We start from the raw sequence: 15,656 nt of genomic DNA, 5'->3' as shown, positions 1-15,656 counted from the left end.
TGGGGTCATTTTTTGGCTCTTAAATCTTCTTCATTTATCCCTTCCATCAAGTCAGTCACCAAATCCAAATTTTTACTCTCTTCAATATGTCCCTTGAATCTGTCCTTGTCTTCTTATTCCCACTGCTATAATGCCATCGTAATCCTTCAAAACACTTGGAGCTTGGTGGGAAAGAAAAAAAGCACAGCTGCTTACAACTGTGTGAATGATCATACCAAATTATTTAATCTCATCTATGGGTTGGAGAATATAATTCTACTGCCTTCATAAAGTTGTTATGAAGATTAAATGAAATGTTTGAGGACTTTCAGAGTCCTAAAGTTCAAAGCAGAAATTCCATAGCCATTCACTTCCTTTCTCTTCAGATTATCACTGTAATAACATGGACCTTGAGAGTTAGTAAACTATGGGCTGTGGGCCAAATATAGCCCCCTACCTGTTTTTGTAAATAAAGTTTTATTGACACATAATAATGCTCATTTATTTAAGGACCTCTGTGGTTGGTTTCATGCTACAACTGTTGAGTGATCGTAAAGCCTATAGCATTTACTATCTGGTCTTTAACAGAAAAAAAAAAAAAAATCTGACTCCTGATTTGTTTGTTGGTTTGTTCATTTTATCATGAAATTCCACTGCTCAATTGTCTAAACACAGAATGATAAATCTTCATAAACCAGATCTCTGTTCTAGATCGCATGGCTGTGAATGGCCAATCTTGGCTCCTTCATGACTTCTCTTGTGTCTTTGCCAAGGTCTCCCGAAAGCAGCAGTGATCAATCACCACCGCCTCTGGTATGGAACTGGTCTTGCTACAGCAAGCGGGGTTACAGAAGATGATGTAATTTATACCACTCTGCCCCTGTACCACAGTGCTGCGCTTATGATTGGAGTTCATGGATGTATCCTGAAAGGTAAACTTTTTCTTTCAACAAGAATTGGAGGCTGGTACACGGTCATACATTCATATTTGCTAATAAGGCAAAGTAATACAAAATTTGATTGTTTTCCTATACATCTCTATAGTCATTTTTCAAGACCTCGCTCAAATACTACCCCTTCCAGGATGTCTTTCTCAGCTCTTGCCCCCTAAACAATTAATCTACACACACACACACTCACCACTCCTAGAGCCTCTTCAGATCCTCTTACTGCATGCTGCCTTGAGTTGAATGGGTTTTGAATGTAATCTTCCTTCCATTAGATTGGAACAGGGAGGGACTATAGGACAGGGTAGAACTGCTTCTTAGGGTTTCTGAGACCAACTTTTAATGAAAACAGACAGCCTCATTTTCCTCCTGTGGAGCAGCTGGTGGGTTTGAACTGCTGACCTTGCAGTTAGCTTCTCAGTGTCTTATCCACAGTGCCTCTTGGGCTCCTTTTCTCCTACACAGGAGCTTCTAATCTGCTGGAAGGACGATTACATTCAAAACCCATTCACTTCAAGGCAGCATGCAGTAAGGTGGAATCCACTTGATGGCAGTGGGTATGTAAAACCACGCCGTATCATGTTTGGGACTGCATATAAACTACTTGTTTGTGAATATAATCCATTTTTTTCACTCTTACATTTCAAAGATGAAAAACAAATACAAGTATATTGTTGTTCGGTACCATAGAGTTGGCTCCAACTCATAGTGACCCTATGCACAACAGAACAAAACACTTCCTGGGCCTACACCATCCTCATAGTTACTGTTACGTTTGAACTCATTGTTGCAGCCACTGTGTCAATCCATCGAATTGAGGATCTTCCCCTTTTTCACTGACCTCTTTACCAAACATGATGTCCTTCTCCAGGGAATGGTCCCTCCTGATAACATGTCCAAAGTATAAGAGACGAAGTCCTGTTTGCTCTTCTGTCAGTCCATGGTATTTCAATATTCTTTGCCAATACCACAATTAAAATGCACCAATACAAGTATAGTGTTGTTGTTGTTGTTATGTGTCGTTGAATAGGTTCTGATCTATAGCCAATCTGTATAGGGTTTCTGAGGAGCTGCTGGTGAGCTTGAACCACTGGCCTGGCAGTTCAAATTGACTTTGCAGTCCAGCGCATTAACCCACAGTGCTACAAGTATAGTTAGGGGGACTTTAATAGTATGACTCTATTAGATACTTTATATGACTTCTCTGTTTGTAGGTGCTACTCTTGCTTTACGGACCAAATTTTCAGCCAGCCAGTTTTGGGATGACTGCAGAAAATACAATGTCACTGTCATTCAGTATATCGGTGAACTGCTTCGGTATTTGTGCAACTCTCCCCAGGTAATACTCCCTGTGTTTCAATATCTTGTTGAAATGAAGAACATGAGAAAGTCTCTTGGGGTTATACTAGGCTTTGACTCATTTGTATGGATCCATTTTTTATTTAGATTAGCATGTCTTTCATGATAAAATGATTAGCATCTCACATACCGAATGTTGTTGTTGTTTAGTTGCCATTGATTCGGTACTAACTCATAGCGATGCTATGTACAACAGAACGAAACACTGCCCAGTCCTGGGTCAACATCACAATGAATTGTCGCCATGCTTGAGCCCATTGATGCTGCCACTTTGCCAATCCATCTGATTGGGGGTCTTCCTCTTTTTCTCCGACCCTCCACCTTACCAAACATGATATCCTTCTCCAGCAACTGATCCCTCCTGACAATATGTCCAAAGTTTGAGAGATGAAGTTTGGTCATCCTGGCCTCCAAGGAGCACTCAGACTGCACTGCTTCCAACACAGATCTGTTGGTTCTTTTGGCAGCACAGTGCACTTTCAATATTCTCCTCCAACACCATAACTCAAAAGCATCAATTCTTCTACAGTCTTCCTTATTCAATGTCCAGTTTCCGCATGCATATGAGGTTATTAAAAATAGCGTGGCTGGGGTCAGGCGCACCTTAGTCCTCAAGCTGACATCTTTGCTCTTCAACACTTTAAAACAGTCCTGTGCAGCAGATTTGCCTACTGCAAATACGTCGTCCGATTTCTTGACTGCTGCTTCCATGAATGTTGATAGTTGATCCAAAAAGAATGAAGTCCTTGACAACTTCAATCTTTTCTCCATTGATAAGAATGTTGTTTATTGGTCCACTGGTGAGGATTTTTGGTTTCTTTACATTGAGATGCAAACCATACCAAAGGCTGTGCTCTTTCATCTTCATCAGTAAATGTGTTAAGTCCTCTTCACTTTCAGCAATTAAGGTTGTATCATCTGCATATCACAGGTTGTTAATGAGTCTTCCTCCAATCCTGATGCCACGTTTTTCTTAATAGAACCCAGCTTCTTAGATTATTTGCTCAGCATAGAGGTTGAATAACTATGGTGAAAGAATGCACCCCTGTCGCACACCTTTCTTAATTTTAAACCATTCAGGAACAACTGCCTCTTGGTTCATGTACAGATTCCTGATGAGCATATTTAAGTGTTCAGGAATACTCATACTTCACAATGTTGTCCATAGCTTGTCATGATCCACACAATCGAAAGCCTTTGCATACTCAATAAACATCTTTCTGGTATTCTCTGCTTTCAGCCAAGATCCCTCGGACATCAACAATGCTATCCCTCATTCCACATCTTCTTCTGAATCTGACTTGAACCTCTGGAAGTTCTCTGTCAATGTATGCTTGCAGCCATTTCTGTATTACTTTTGTAAAACTTTACTCACATGGGATATCAAAGATATTATCCAATGACTCCTGCATTCCATTGGGTCACCTCTCTTTGGAATGGGCACAAATATGAATCTCTTCCAATCAGTTGGCCAGATAATTGTCTTCCAAATTTCTTGGCATAGATGAGTGAGTGCCTCCTGTGATGCCTCACTTTCTTGAAAGATTTCAATTTTGATCCCATCAATTCCTGGTGCCTTGTTCTTTGCCATTTCCTTCAGTGTACCTTGGACTTCTTCCTTCAGTATCATTGGCTCTTGATTTTATGCTAGCTCTTGAAAAGGAAATCAATCATTTCCTTTTGGTACAGTGACTCTGCGTATTCCTTCCATCTTCTTTTGACGCTTTCTGCATCTTCAATAATTTGCCCAGAGAATCCTTCAACAATTAAAGTCGAGACTTGAATTTTTTCTTCAGTTCACCCAGCTTGAGAAATGCTGAGCGTGTTCTTTCCTTTTAGTTTTCTGACTCCAGATCTTTGCACATTTTGTTGTAATATTTGACTTTGTCTTCTGGAGCTAACCTTTGAAATTTTCTGTTCAGCTCTTGTACCTCCTCATTTCTTCCATTTGCTTTAGCATCTCTATGATTGAGAGCAAGTTTCACTATCATTTCTGACATCCATTTTGATCTTTTCTACCTTTCTTTTCTTCTTAATGACTTTTTGCCTTCTTCATGTATGATGTTTTTTATGTGATCCGCAACTCTTCAGGTCTTTGGTCTTTAGTGTTTAATGTATCAAATCTGTTCTTCAGATGATCTCTAAATTCAGGTGGGATATATTCAAGGTTATATTTTATCTCTTGTGGACTTGTTTTCATTTTCTTCAGCTTCAGTTTGAATTTGAAAATGAGCAATTGATGGTCTCTTCCATAATCTGCCTCTGGCCTTGTTTTGATTGATGATATAGAGCTTTCCCATTGTCTCTTTTCACAAATGTAGTCAATTTGATTTCTGTGTATTCCATCTGGTGAGGTCCATGTGAATAGTCATCTCTTATGCTGTCTAAAGAAGGTATTTGGAATGAACAAATAATTGATTTTGCAGAATTCTACCATGCAATATCCAGCATCATTTTTATCTCCAAGGCCGTTATTTTCCAACCACTGATCCTGCCTCTTTGTTTCTAACCTTTGCATTCCAGTCACCAGTAATGATCAATACATCTTGATTGCATGCTTAATCAATTTCAGATTGAAGAAACTGGTAGAATTCTTCTATTATTCTTCACTGGCTTTAGTGGTTGGTGAATAAATTTGAATAATAGTAGTATCAACTGGCCTTCCCTGTAGGTGCATGGATATTATCCTATCACAGACAGTGTTGTGCCTCATAACTGATCTGGATATGTTCTTTTTGACAATGAATGCAACACCATTCCTCTTCAATTTGTCATTCCCAGCATGGTAAACCATGTGGTTGTCAGATTCAGAATGTCCAAAACCAGTCCATCTCAGCTCACTAATGCCTAATATATTGATGTTTATGCATTCCATTTAATTTTGACTATTTGAAATTTTCCTAAATTCATACTTTGTACATTCCATGTTCCAATTATTAATGAATGTTTGCAGCTGTTTCTCTTTGTGTTGAGATGTGCCCCATCAGCAAATGAAGGTCCTGTGGGCTTTACTACCATAGGCTTTACTCCATTCGTGTCATCATGGTCAACTCTACTTTGAGGAGGCAGCTCTTTCCCAGTCGCATTTTGAGTGCCTTCCAACATAAGGGTCACATTTTCCAGCACTACATCTGACAGTGTTTCTCTGCTATTCATAAGGTTTTCAGTGACTAAATATTCAGATGTAATTTGTCACTCCTTCTTCCTAGTCTGTCTTTGTCTGAAAGCTCATCTGAAACCTGTCCACCATGGGTGACCCTACTGTTATTTAAAATACCCATGGCGTAGTTTCCAGAATCACAGAAACTCACAAGATGAGTTGTGGACACATACCTTATAGAAAGTCTTTAATAGACAATAGATCCTGTTACCTCTTTACTTGTTTTCACATCTTTCCTTCTACCTACCATAACTCTGCTTCTTTCTTGCCTGTTAAGTACCTGCCAAAGTCTTGTTCAAATGATCCCTCATTTATTAAACCTATTTGAGTCACTCCCACAAGAGCCATTGCTCCCTTCCCTTATGTTATTTTATTACTATCTCTCTCTCATATACAGAGGCATTGAGTAAACTTTTATTTATTATTTAATGAATACTTCTCTGTGTGATCTTGAAACTAACCACTAAGTTTGGAACAGCTGCTCCAAAGTAACTCCAGTCCACTTTGTTTGCAGACATCAGATATTGTGTTGAGTTTGTTTGCAAGAACTCCTTCTTAGAGACCTGATGGCCTGCCTTGGGACTACATCGGAGTTCTTCAACACTGACTTTACTAACATTTTGGGGCCGTTAATTCTTGGCTGTGTGGGCTGGTCCTGTGCATTGTAGAATGTGTAGCAGTGTCCTTGGCCTCTACTCATGAGATACCGGTAGTACTCCTACCCAGTTATGACCACCACAGTGTCTCCACCAGATATTGCCAATGTCCCTGCAGACAAAATTTCTCCCAGTTGAGAACTACAGGACTAGATAATACAATAAACTCACCATGTCTTAATTGGTGTGATCCATTCAATCAAGGTAAGAAAACAAACGGAAAGGACCACTAAATTGGTATTTATAAGCCTGTTATGTTCAGCTTGGACTTGACTGCTTGCTAAGACTTAGAGATTCAAGTCCACCCAGAGCTCCTCAGTCACTGAAAGTCCTATAACTCATAGTTCTACTCTGACACACATGGAGTTGCACTGAGTTGGAATTGACTCCATAGCAACCGGTTTGTTTTTTATTTTGTTTTATGTTCAACTTACAGAACCAGCTGCTGTGTGGTATAGAACGCAGTATAATATGCTCTCCTCCAATTATTTATCTACATGGTTCCTTCTCATCTCATTCAATCAACACCCAGATGTCACCTCATCTGAGAGACTTCCCCCACTAATTATTAAATGCATCCTTCCACCACCACCCCCATCGTCATCTTGTTACTGCTTTTCATAGCACTTGTGTAGCAGTGGACAGCTAACCACAAGGTCAGCAGTTCAAACCCACTAGCCACTCCTGGGGAACCCTATATAGGGTCACTATAAGTCAGAACCAGCTCACTAGAACTTAACAACAACAGCATCACTCCTGACATAGTACAGGTCTATATAAGGGAACTTCAAAAGTTCATGGAAAAATGGAATGAAAAGATAATTGAATTTTTCACAAACTTTTAGAAGCCCCTCATATGTTATAGTCTGTCTCCTTCAGTTAAATGAAAGCTTCATTCAATCAGGGGCTTTGTCCAGTGCTGCATCCCCAACCCTGAGATCTGTATCTGGCACGTCACAGACCTTCACCAAATTTGGCTGAATAAACAAACCTCTAAATTCTTGCTCCTGAAAAATGTATAATTAAGCTGAGGTAGGCAAATGTTTGTACTTGGCACATATTATTCTGATGTTTTGGGCAGACTCCACACATTCATGACCAAAGGTTCATAATTAGCTGTGAGCTCGGTAGGAACCTTTTTCACAGCAAGTCCTCTTGATGTCATATTGAATTCTCTTCACATTAGTATTCCATCGGGTCCTTAACATTGCATGTGTCCTTATTAAACCCTAGAAATCCATATGGGGCCCATCTGTTTGGTTTTTCTTCTCTACCTAAAGGTCCCCCCTGGTCAGTTAGACGTCTCCTGGGGAGTGCATGTTGTTTCTATTAGTTCTAATGGGAGCTACCTTTACATGTGAGGAAAACAAACTTGTTTGTGTGTAGTTCTCTTCAAGCTCACCCACTGTCTCTCAAACACATAAATACACTTTTACCTTTTTTCTCTTAAAGTTGTCTCTGAAAGGTGTTGGAAAACAAAGACAAATTTGCAGCTTCACAATATTTGATTGTTTTATGATCTAATAAGCAATTTGTAAAATGGGAGTACCCCATTCTCATGCAAGAGGAAACCACTTCTAGAGTATGGAGATTCCACAGAGACTTAAATCATTTCTTGTCGATGAATATAAGTTTCTGGTCTACTGGTGTGGCTCAACCCTGAAGGGTGAACCACAAGGTCAGCAGTTTAAACCTACCAGCTGCTCGTTGGAAACCCCATACAGGGTTGCTATGAGTCAGAACCGACTCAATGGCACTTAACAACATAGTGATGAAATGTATTAAGTGGCATGAGTAAGTTCCAACTCAGAACAACCCTGTGTAGGGTTTCCGAGGAATGGCTGGTGAGTTTGAACCACTGACCCTGAGGTTCAAATTGACCTTTCAGTCCAGCACATTATCCCGCAGCATAACACCACAACTGTGATGGAATACTTCACGATTATTGAGTTAGCATTAGGAAGTAACTCCTGAACAATGAGACCTCTTAAAGTTAAAATTAAAGAAGTCCGTAGTCTTTTTCATTCAATAAGGAGGTAGTAGGTTAGTTATTGAATTTTCTTTGAGCTGAGGGGGAAAAATTTAATCATGCTTCTATGTTGATTTGTACTTTGGGGTAAAAAAGAAGCCAGCAAAAGCTGGACAGCTGTGGATCAGGTAATGTTAGGCTCATGAGTAAGAAAGTAATTATATTGGTTGTAATTACATTTCACAAAATGTTTGTTTTGTCTTCTCCACAAAGATTTGGTGTAGAACTCATGGATGATTCCTTATTTAAAAGTAGATTTGATGTTCCTGTTTGCCTCTTTTTACCTTCACCCCTTAATTCTGGTTTATCTAGAAAAATATAAGAATTATGAGGAATGATCAAGTTACTTCAAATAAATCCGCCGTTAAAGAGTTCAAAAAGCAATCTAGGAAGCAAAAACATCTGTTGTGGTGGTTGTTATTAGGTGGCATTGAGTCGGCGCTAACTCATAGTGACCCTACGCACAACAATAAAACACTGCTCAGTCCTGTGCCAACATCGCAATCGCTGCTGTATTTGAGCCCATTGCTCCTGCCACTGTGCCAATCCATCTCATTGGGGATCTTCCTCTTTTTCCCCCACCCTCCACTTTACCAAAGATGATATCTTTCACCAGGGATTGGTCCCTCCTGACAATATTTCTGAAGTATGAAAGGCAAAATGTAGCCATTTTGGCTTCCAAGAAGCATTCTAGCTGTACTTTTTCCAACACAGATTGGTTTGTTCTTTTGACAGTACGTGGTACTTTTAATATTCTCCTCCAACACCATAACTCAAATGCACTGGTTCTTCTACCATCTTCCTTATTCACTGTCCAACTTTCACATGCATATGAGGCTATTGAAAATACCTTGACTTGGGTCAAGTGCACCTAAGTCTTCAAACTAACCTCTTTGTTCTTAAAAAATTTAAAAAGGTCTTGTGCAGCAGACTTACCTAATGCAAAATGACATTTAATTTCTCAACTGCTGCTTCCTTGAGTGTTGATGGTAGATCCAAGCAAAATGAAGTCTTTGACAACTTCAGTCTTTTGTCCACTTATATGGATGTTATTTGTTGTCCAGTGGTGAGGATTTTTGTTTTCTTTACATTGTATACACATTCTTTACATTGCATACACATACAGAAGGCTTCAGTCTTTGATCATCATCAATAAGTATTTTCAGTCCTCTTCACTTTCAGCAAGCAAGGTTGTATCATCTGCATATTGCAGTTTGTTAATGACTCTTTCTCTAACCTGATGCCACATTTTTCTTCATATAATCCAGCTTCTCCAATTATTTGTTCATCATACAGACTGATTAAGTGTGATAAAAGAACACAACCCTGACACACAACTTTCCTAGTTTTAAACCATTCAGTTTTCCCTTGTTCTGTTTGAAAAACTGCCCCTTGGTCGATGTACAGTTCCTCATGAGCACAATTAAGTGTTTCAGAATACTCTTATTTCACACTGTTGTCCATAGCTTGTCATGATCCACACAATCAAAAGTCTTTGCATAGTCAGTAAAGCACAGGTAAACATCTTTCTGGTATTCTCTGCTTTCAGCCATGATCCATCTAACATCAACAATGATATCCCTGGTTCCACATCCTCTTCTGAATCTGACTTGAGCCTCTGGATGTTCTCTGTTAATATATGTTTGCAGTCATTTTTTATTATCTTTTGCAAAATTTTACTTAACATGTGATATTAATATTATTGCCCGATGATTTATGCATTCTGCTGGGTCACATCTCTTTTAAATGGGCAAAAATATAGATCTCTTTCAGTCAGTTGACCAGGTAATTGTCTTCCAAATTTTTTGACATAGATGAGTGAGTGCCTCCAATGCTGCATCAGTTTGTGGAAAGATTTTCATTTGCATTCCATCAATTCCCATAGCCTTGTTCTTTGCCAATGCCTAAAAATATATCTCGGATTTTTTCCTTAAGTATCATTGGCTCTCGAGCACATGCTACTTCTTGAAATGGCTGAATATCTACAATTTCTTTTGGTACAGTGACTGTATATTCCTTCCATCTTCTTTTGATGCTTTTTGCATCATTCAATATTTTGCCCATGCTGTTGTTGTTGTTGTTATTAGGTGCCATTGAGTCAGTACCAACTCATAGCGACCCTATGCACAACAGAACGAAATACCGCCTCCAACACCATAACTCAAATGCATCAATTCTTCTTCCGTCTTCCTTATTTATTGTCCCACTTTCACATTCATGTGAGGTTATTGAAAATACCATGGCTTGGGTGAGATGCACCTTAGTCCTCAAGCTGACATTTTTGCTCTTCAACACTTTAAAAAGGTCTTGTGCAGCAAATTTGCTTAATGCAGTGTTTGCTCATAGAATCCTTCAATATTGCAAATTGAGGTTTGATTTTTTTTTTTTCTTCATTTCCCTCAGCTTGAGAAATGCTGAGCGTGTTCTTCCCTTTTGGTTTTCTAACTCCAGGTCTTTGAACATTTCGTTATAATATTTGACTTTGCCTTCTTGAGCAGACATTTGAAACTTTCTATTCATCTCTTTTACCTCCTCATTTCTTCCATTTGCTTTAGTATCTCTACATTGAAGAGCAAGTTTCAGAGTCTCTTCTGACATCCATTTTGGTCTTTTCCTTCTTTCTTGTCTTCTTATTGACCTTGTGCGTTCTTCCTGTATGATGTTCTTGATGTCATCCCACAACTCTTCTGATCTTTGGTCTTTAGTGTCTAATGCATCAAATCTGTACTTGAGATGGTCTCTAAATTTAGGTGGGATATGTTCAGGGTCATGATTTGGCTCTCATAGACTTTTTAAAATTTTTCTTCAGCTTTAACCTGATCTTGCATTTGAGCAACTGATGATCTGTTCCGCAGCTTGCCCCTGGCCTTGTTTTGACTGATGATATGGAGTTTTTCCACCATCTCTTTCCACAGATGTAGTCCATTTGATTTCTATATATCTCATCTGGTGAGGTCCATTTGGATAGCTGTCTTTTACATTGTTTAAAGAAAGGTATTTGCATTGAATAAGTCAGTAGTCTTGTCCTTGGAAGGGCTAACACCACCCCACCACCCAACCACTGGATACCAGGGAGGCAATTTCCACCTTAGTTGAGCAAATGAACCAAATGACGTCCATCTGCAAACAGAACAGCGCAGGCGTAGAATCTGGGACCCATGTTGGGGAAGCCTAGCCACTGCTCTTCTCCCTCAATCTTCTTAACCATATTCAGAAGCTGCTGTGGTATAGCAGAGGCCAAAGGAGCGATGCTCCCAACCACCCTTAAGCCAGTGGCTCATATTTGGCTCAGTGGACTTAGAGCATAACTCTGGAATGAGAAAACCTAAATATTGACTCTGTCACTTGGGCAAGATAGTTAAGTTAACCTCTCTAAATCTCCATCTCCTACCAGCCAACAGTACTCCTGGTGTGGTGCTGTAGGATGAACACTGGACTGTGAACCACAAGGTTGATGAATCAAACCCACCAGCTGCTTCTCAGAGAGTTTGTTTATACATGGTTGCTATGAGTCGAAACTGACTTGATGGTACTTATCAAACAACAACGTAGGAGAGGGGGCTATGAGATGATATACATAGAGCAGGTGGCTAAGTACATTGTATTTAGTATATGTTCAACAAATAATAGATATTATTTTCAGTGGGGAGTCCTAGTGTGGCATGTAGGATAAGCACTGAACTGCTAAGGTCGGCAGTTCAAAGCCAGCAGCCACTCCTTGGAAACCCTATCAAGGGTCCCTATAAGTCAGAACCAACTCAGGGCAGTTAACAATAACAGTAAACATTTTAGTAATGTTCACCATAATGTGCCATGGAGTTGGTTTCAACTCATAGCCACCCTGTATAGGAATTCTGAGGCTGTAAATCTTTATAGGAGCAGAAAGCCTCATGTAGCTCCTATGGAGCAGCTGGTAGAGTTGAACTGCTGACCTTGCAGTTAGCAACCCAACTCATAGCCAACTATGCTACCAGGGTTCTCTAACAAACAGTATATAGGTCATAAAAAGTCTAAAACCAAACTCACTGTCTGAAGTTGATTTCAACTTGTAGCGACACTGTAGAGGGTTTCTGACACTGAATCTTTACAAGAGCAGAAAGCCTGTCTTTCTCTCACACGGAACAACTGGTGTATTTGTACTGCCAACTTTGAGGTCAGCAGTCCAGTGTTTATCCTACAGCGCCACTGGGGCAGAGTATATATTTGTTTACAAATGAGGGAATTAATCAAAATTCTGTCCCACATATACAGGGGAAATAATTAAGGAAAGAAATTCAGTCAGCTAAGCTGATCTAAGGTGAGGGAAGTTTGGATAGCAAAGCTATTGACTAAAATTTGTTTTTATTGTATTATAGTTGAATTTCCCTTATTCATAGCACCTGTCTTCATTGGTATATTTGGACCTTAGCTTCCAGAGCACCTGCTTCCAGTCACCTGTCTGGTTCATTTTGTTTGTGTGGTTGCCTAGTAAAGCAGTGTCATTTAAGAAAGAATTATTTATTGAAACCAGATATTGCTAAAGTTGCTTCTTGTTTCACTACTCCAGTTAGGGACTGTAGCTACAGCAAGGGGTCTAAATGAAAATGTATGCTGCTTGTTGGGAATATGATCCAGGTGAGAAGAGGAGAAGGAAGAAGAAAAAGAAACTCTTAAAGAGTTCCAGGGACCCTACATAGAAATCATACGATATTTAGAAGGGAAAATAAGATCACTTGGAATCCTTAAACAACTGAATAGATTCCACTTACCTCCATAGAGCTCTCTACCTTCCTTGCAATATTATATAACCTCTGTGATCCCTTCCATCTTAAAATACCTGTTTTTGCATGATCTTCATGCAGATAGAAAAGAGAATGAAGGGGTATGCTGCATCAGAGTAGACAGTGAAAGATTTGATCAGTGGACAAGACAGACCAAAGGAAAGAGGGGAGAAGAGAATCAAGGCAGGTTTGCCAGGGAAGGTGAGTTTGGAAGGGTACAGAGAAGTCTTTCAGGGGAATAAGGGCTATATTTAGCTGGACTCGTTTGTGCTAAGCACTGGAATGAAGGACCTGGAATACTGGAAACTACAAACAACATGACAGTAGACAAGACTGGCTGGGCTGGGCTGGGACTAGGTGGCAGGGACTTTCCTATGTTGAGACTTAAATGTGAAAGTGGCAAAGCGCCAGCAACAGATTTTGCAAGAAAGACTGAAGTAGGAGATTGGCTTATCTAGAAGATCTCTGGCTGCATTGGGGAAGACGCATTGGGTGGAGAAGAAAAGCCTTGGGTTCAGAGTCGTCTTCTGCAAAGCAGGCAAGGTGAGCCTCATCCATTCATTCTTGTCTTGAGCACTTTTTTTTTTCTCTCTTCAAGGAGCCTGTCTGAAGTAAGCTATAGTAATCATTAAGAATGTATACTCTGTAGGGGGAAGTGAGTTTATACTAACAGAAAAGGAACAATTTAGAAAAGAAGTGTAGGAATGGTTGCACAATTTGCAGATATAACCAATGTCATTGATTTATATATGTAGAAATTGCTTAGTTGTATATGTTCTCAATAACAAAAAAATTAAATTAAAATTTTAAAAAGAAGAACATGGACTCAGAAATTCTGGTTTTTAAGCTAATAGACTTTCTGCCCTTTCCACTTCTTGGAAGTCACCCCAAAACAAGGAGAACAAGAAGAAGACACAAAATCCCATCATCTATGTAACCATGAACTTCATAATATATAAAACTGAAGATCTGAAAAATAAATATGATTAATGATAATGGTAGGGCTGAGGAAGATGAAACTTATAGGCAGGTTTTAACAAACAACAAAATCCAATTTGCTTACTGAAGACTGAGAGAGTGGAGGTGCCAGCTGCAACAGGATTGTTTGGAAGTCTGTGAGAGTAGCAGCAAACTGGCCACACCCTCTCCATCCCTCTGTGGGAAACGCGAGGTTTATTCTCTGGAAGGCCTAGAGAATCTTGGGACTCAAAGACCTCAAGAGCAGGGTGAGGCATGAGAGCATAGAATGAGTAAAGGCCTACAGACTGACCAGGGAGACTCTCAGCTCCCTATCCCTTCACAGCTCCCACTAGCCACGATTTTGCTTGCAAGCTGGAGATTGGAGGACAGGCATTCTTCAGAAGAACTAACCTTTCCCAGAAATGTCTACAGAAACTGGACTTTGGCTCACTGCCCCATCACCTAACAGTGCATCCAACTAAATAATTAGTTTTCCCCACACATGGTTCAAAACCAAGCTTTTGTTGCTTTGCTCTTAAATATGGACGGAAGTCAAGAATCATCTGAACCTGAAGAAAACAGAAAATATCATCAAAAGAAAAGGAGAAACAGCATCAAATCAAGGAACAGGAGAAAATTTCCAAAAAAGTATAATTAATATCCTCATAGATATAAGAGAAGATGTTGTGCTCATGAAACAATAATACCCAACTCATAGCAACCCTAGGAACAAAATAGAACTGCCCCATATGGTTTCCAAGATTATAAATCTTCTCAGGAGTAGACGGCCTCATCTTTCTTCCACAGTTCCTGGTGGGTTCAAACCACCGACCTTCTGATTAGCAGCCAAATGCTTTAGCCACCTGCCGGCAGGATTCCTTATGAAACAATAATAGGGTGCTATAAAAATATAAGAGTAAAAGACCTGAAAAATAAAAAAAAGAAAATAATTTTTTTAATTCATAGAAAGATTGAAAAATCAAGTTAAGAAATGAGACAGAACATTAAAAAACCATTTGGCTTGCTAACTGCAATACTAAAAACTGGAAAAGAATGGTACCTTCAAAATCCTCAGTGAAAATTATCACCCATCCAAAATTTTATATCCAACCAAACTATCAACCGAGTATACAATATGAATATTTTTAGATATTTAAAGTCTCAGAAAATGTACCTCATATTTATCCTCCTTTAGGAAGTTACTATAGGAAGTGTTTCTGCCAAACAAAAAAGTAAAACAAGAGAGAAAGGTACAAGGTCCAGAAAAGAGAAAGAAAGAGAGAACAATTAGTCACAATTGGAGCAGAAGGATAAACAAAAAGAATAGAGAAAGGGAAATCATATCCTATAGTAGATTTCAGTATGAGTGAAGAAATTTTTACTTTGAGGCTGTTGGAAAGTATAGATAGATTTAAAAATAGAAACTATGAAAACTAAACAAATGAGCAAGGAGATAATAAATTCCAGGGAAAACAAATATGTTCAATAGGCTGTTCATAGAATATTATTTGACTCATCAGTAATTTATTAAGGTTCAAATAATGTGAACACTAAATATTTATTTGGCGTCCTAGTGTGGTATTATAGGATAAGCAGTGGACTGCTAACTACAAGGTCGGTAGTTCAAACCCACTAACTGCTCCTCAGAAACAAGGTCACTATGAGTCAGAATCGATTCAATGGCAATTAACAATAACAAATATTGATTTAGCCAAAAATTTCTGGAAAGAGGGTGAAGAGAAAGAGAGCTTAGTCTTCTTCTAGAACAATAGAAAATCAATAAATAGCATCTAAAACTGATGTCAG

At 39.1% G+C, this 15,656-nt stretch overlaps 1 protein-coding gene across 2 annotated transcripts in view; it reads left to right on the top strand.

Annotated features, from left to right (window-relative positions):
• The window catches only part of SLC27A2 (solute carrier family 27 (fatty acid transporter), member 2), a 60,300-nt gene that overhangs the window by 24,135 nt on the left and 20,509 nt on the right, over nucleotides 1-15,656 (top strand). The window contains exons 3-4 of one of the 2 annotated variants that reach the window (XM_006831667.1): nucleotides 753-911; nucleotides 2,141-2,265. In XM_006831667.1, the coding sequence (XP_006831730.1) occupies nucleotides 753-911; nucleotides 2,141-2,265 (284 nt within the window). The remainder of the gene's footprint in view (nucleotides 1-752; nucleotides 912-2,140; nucleotides 2,266-15,656) is intronic. The other variant, XM_006831668.1, reaches the window with a different exon arrangement.

This window comes from Chrysochloris asiatica, unplaced genomic scaffold, assembly GCF_000296735.1.
Source record: "Chrysochloris asiatica unplaced genomic scaffold, ChrAsi1.0 scaffold00004, whole genome shotgun sequence".
NCBI lineage: Eukaryota > Metazoa > Chordata > Mammalia > Afrosoricida > Chrysochloridae > Chrysochloris > Chrysochloris asiatica.
This window is presented reverse-complemented; position numbering and strand designations above follow the sequence as displayed.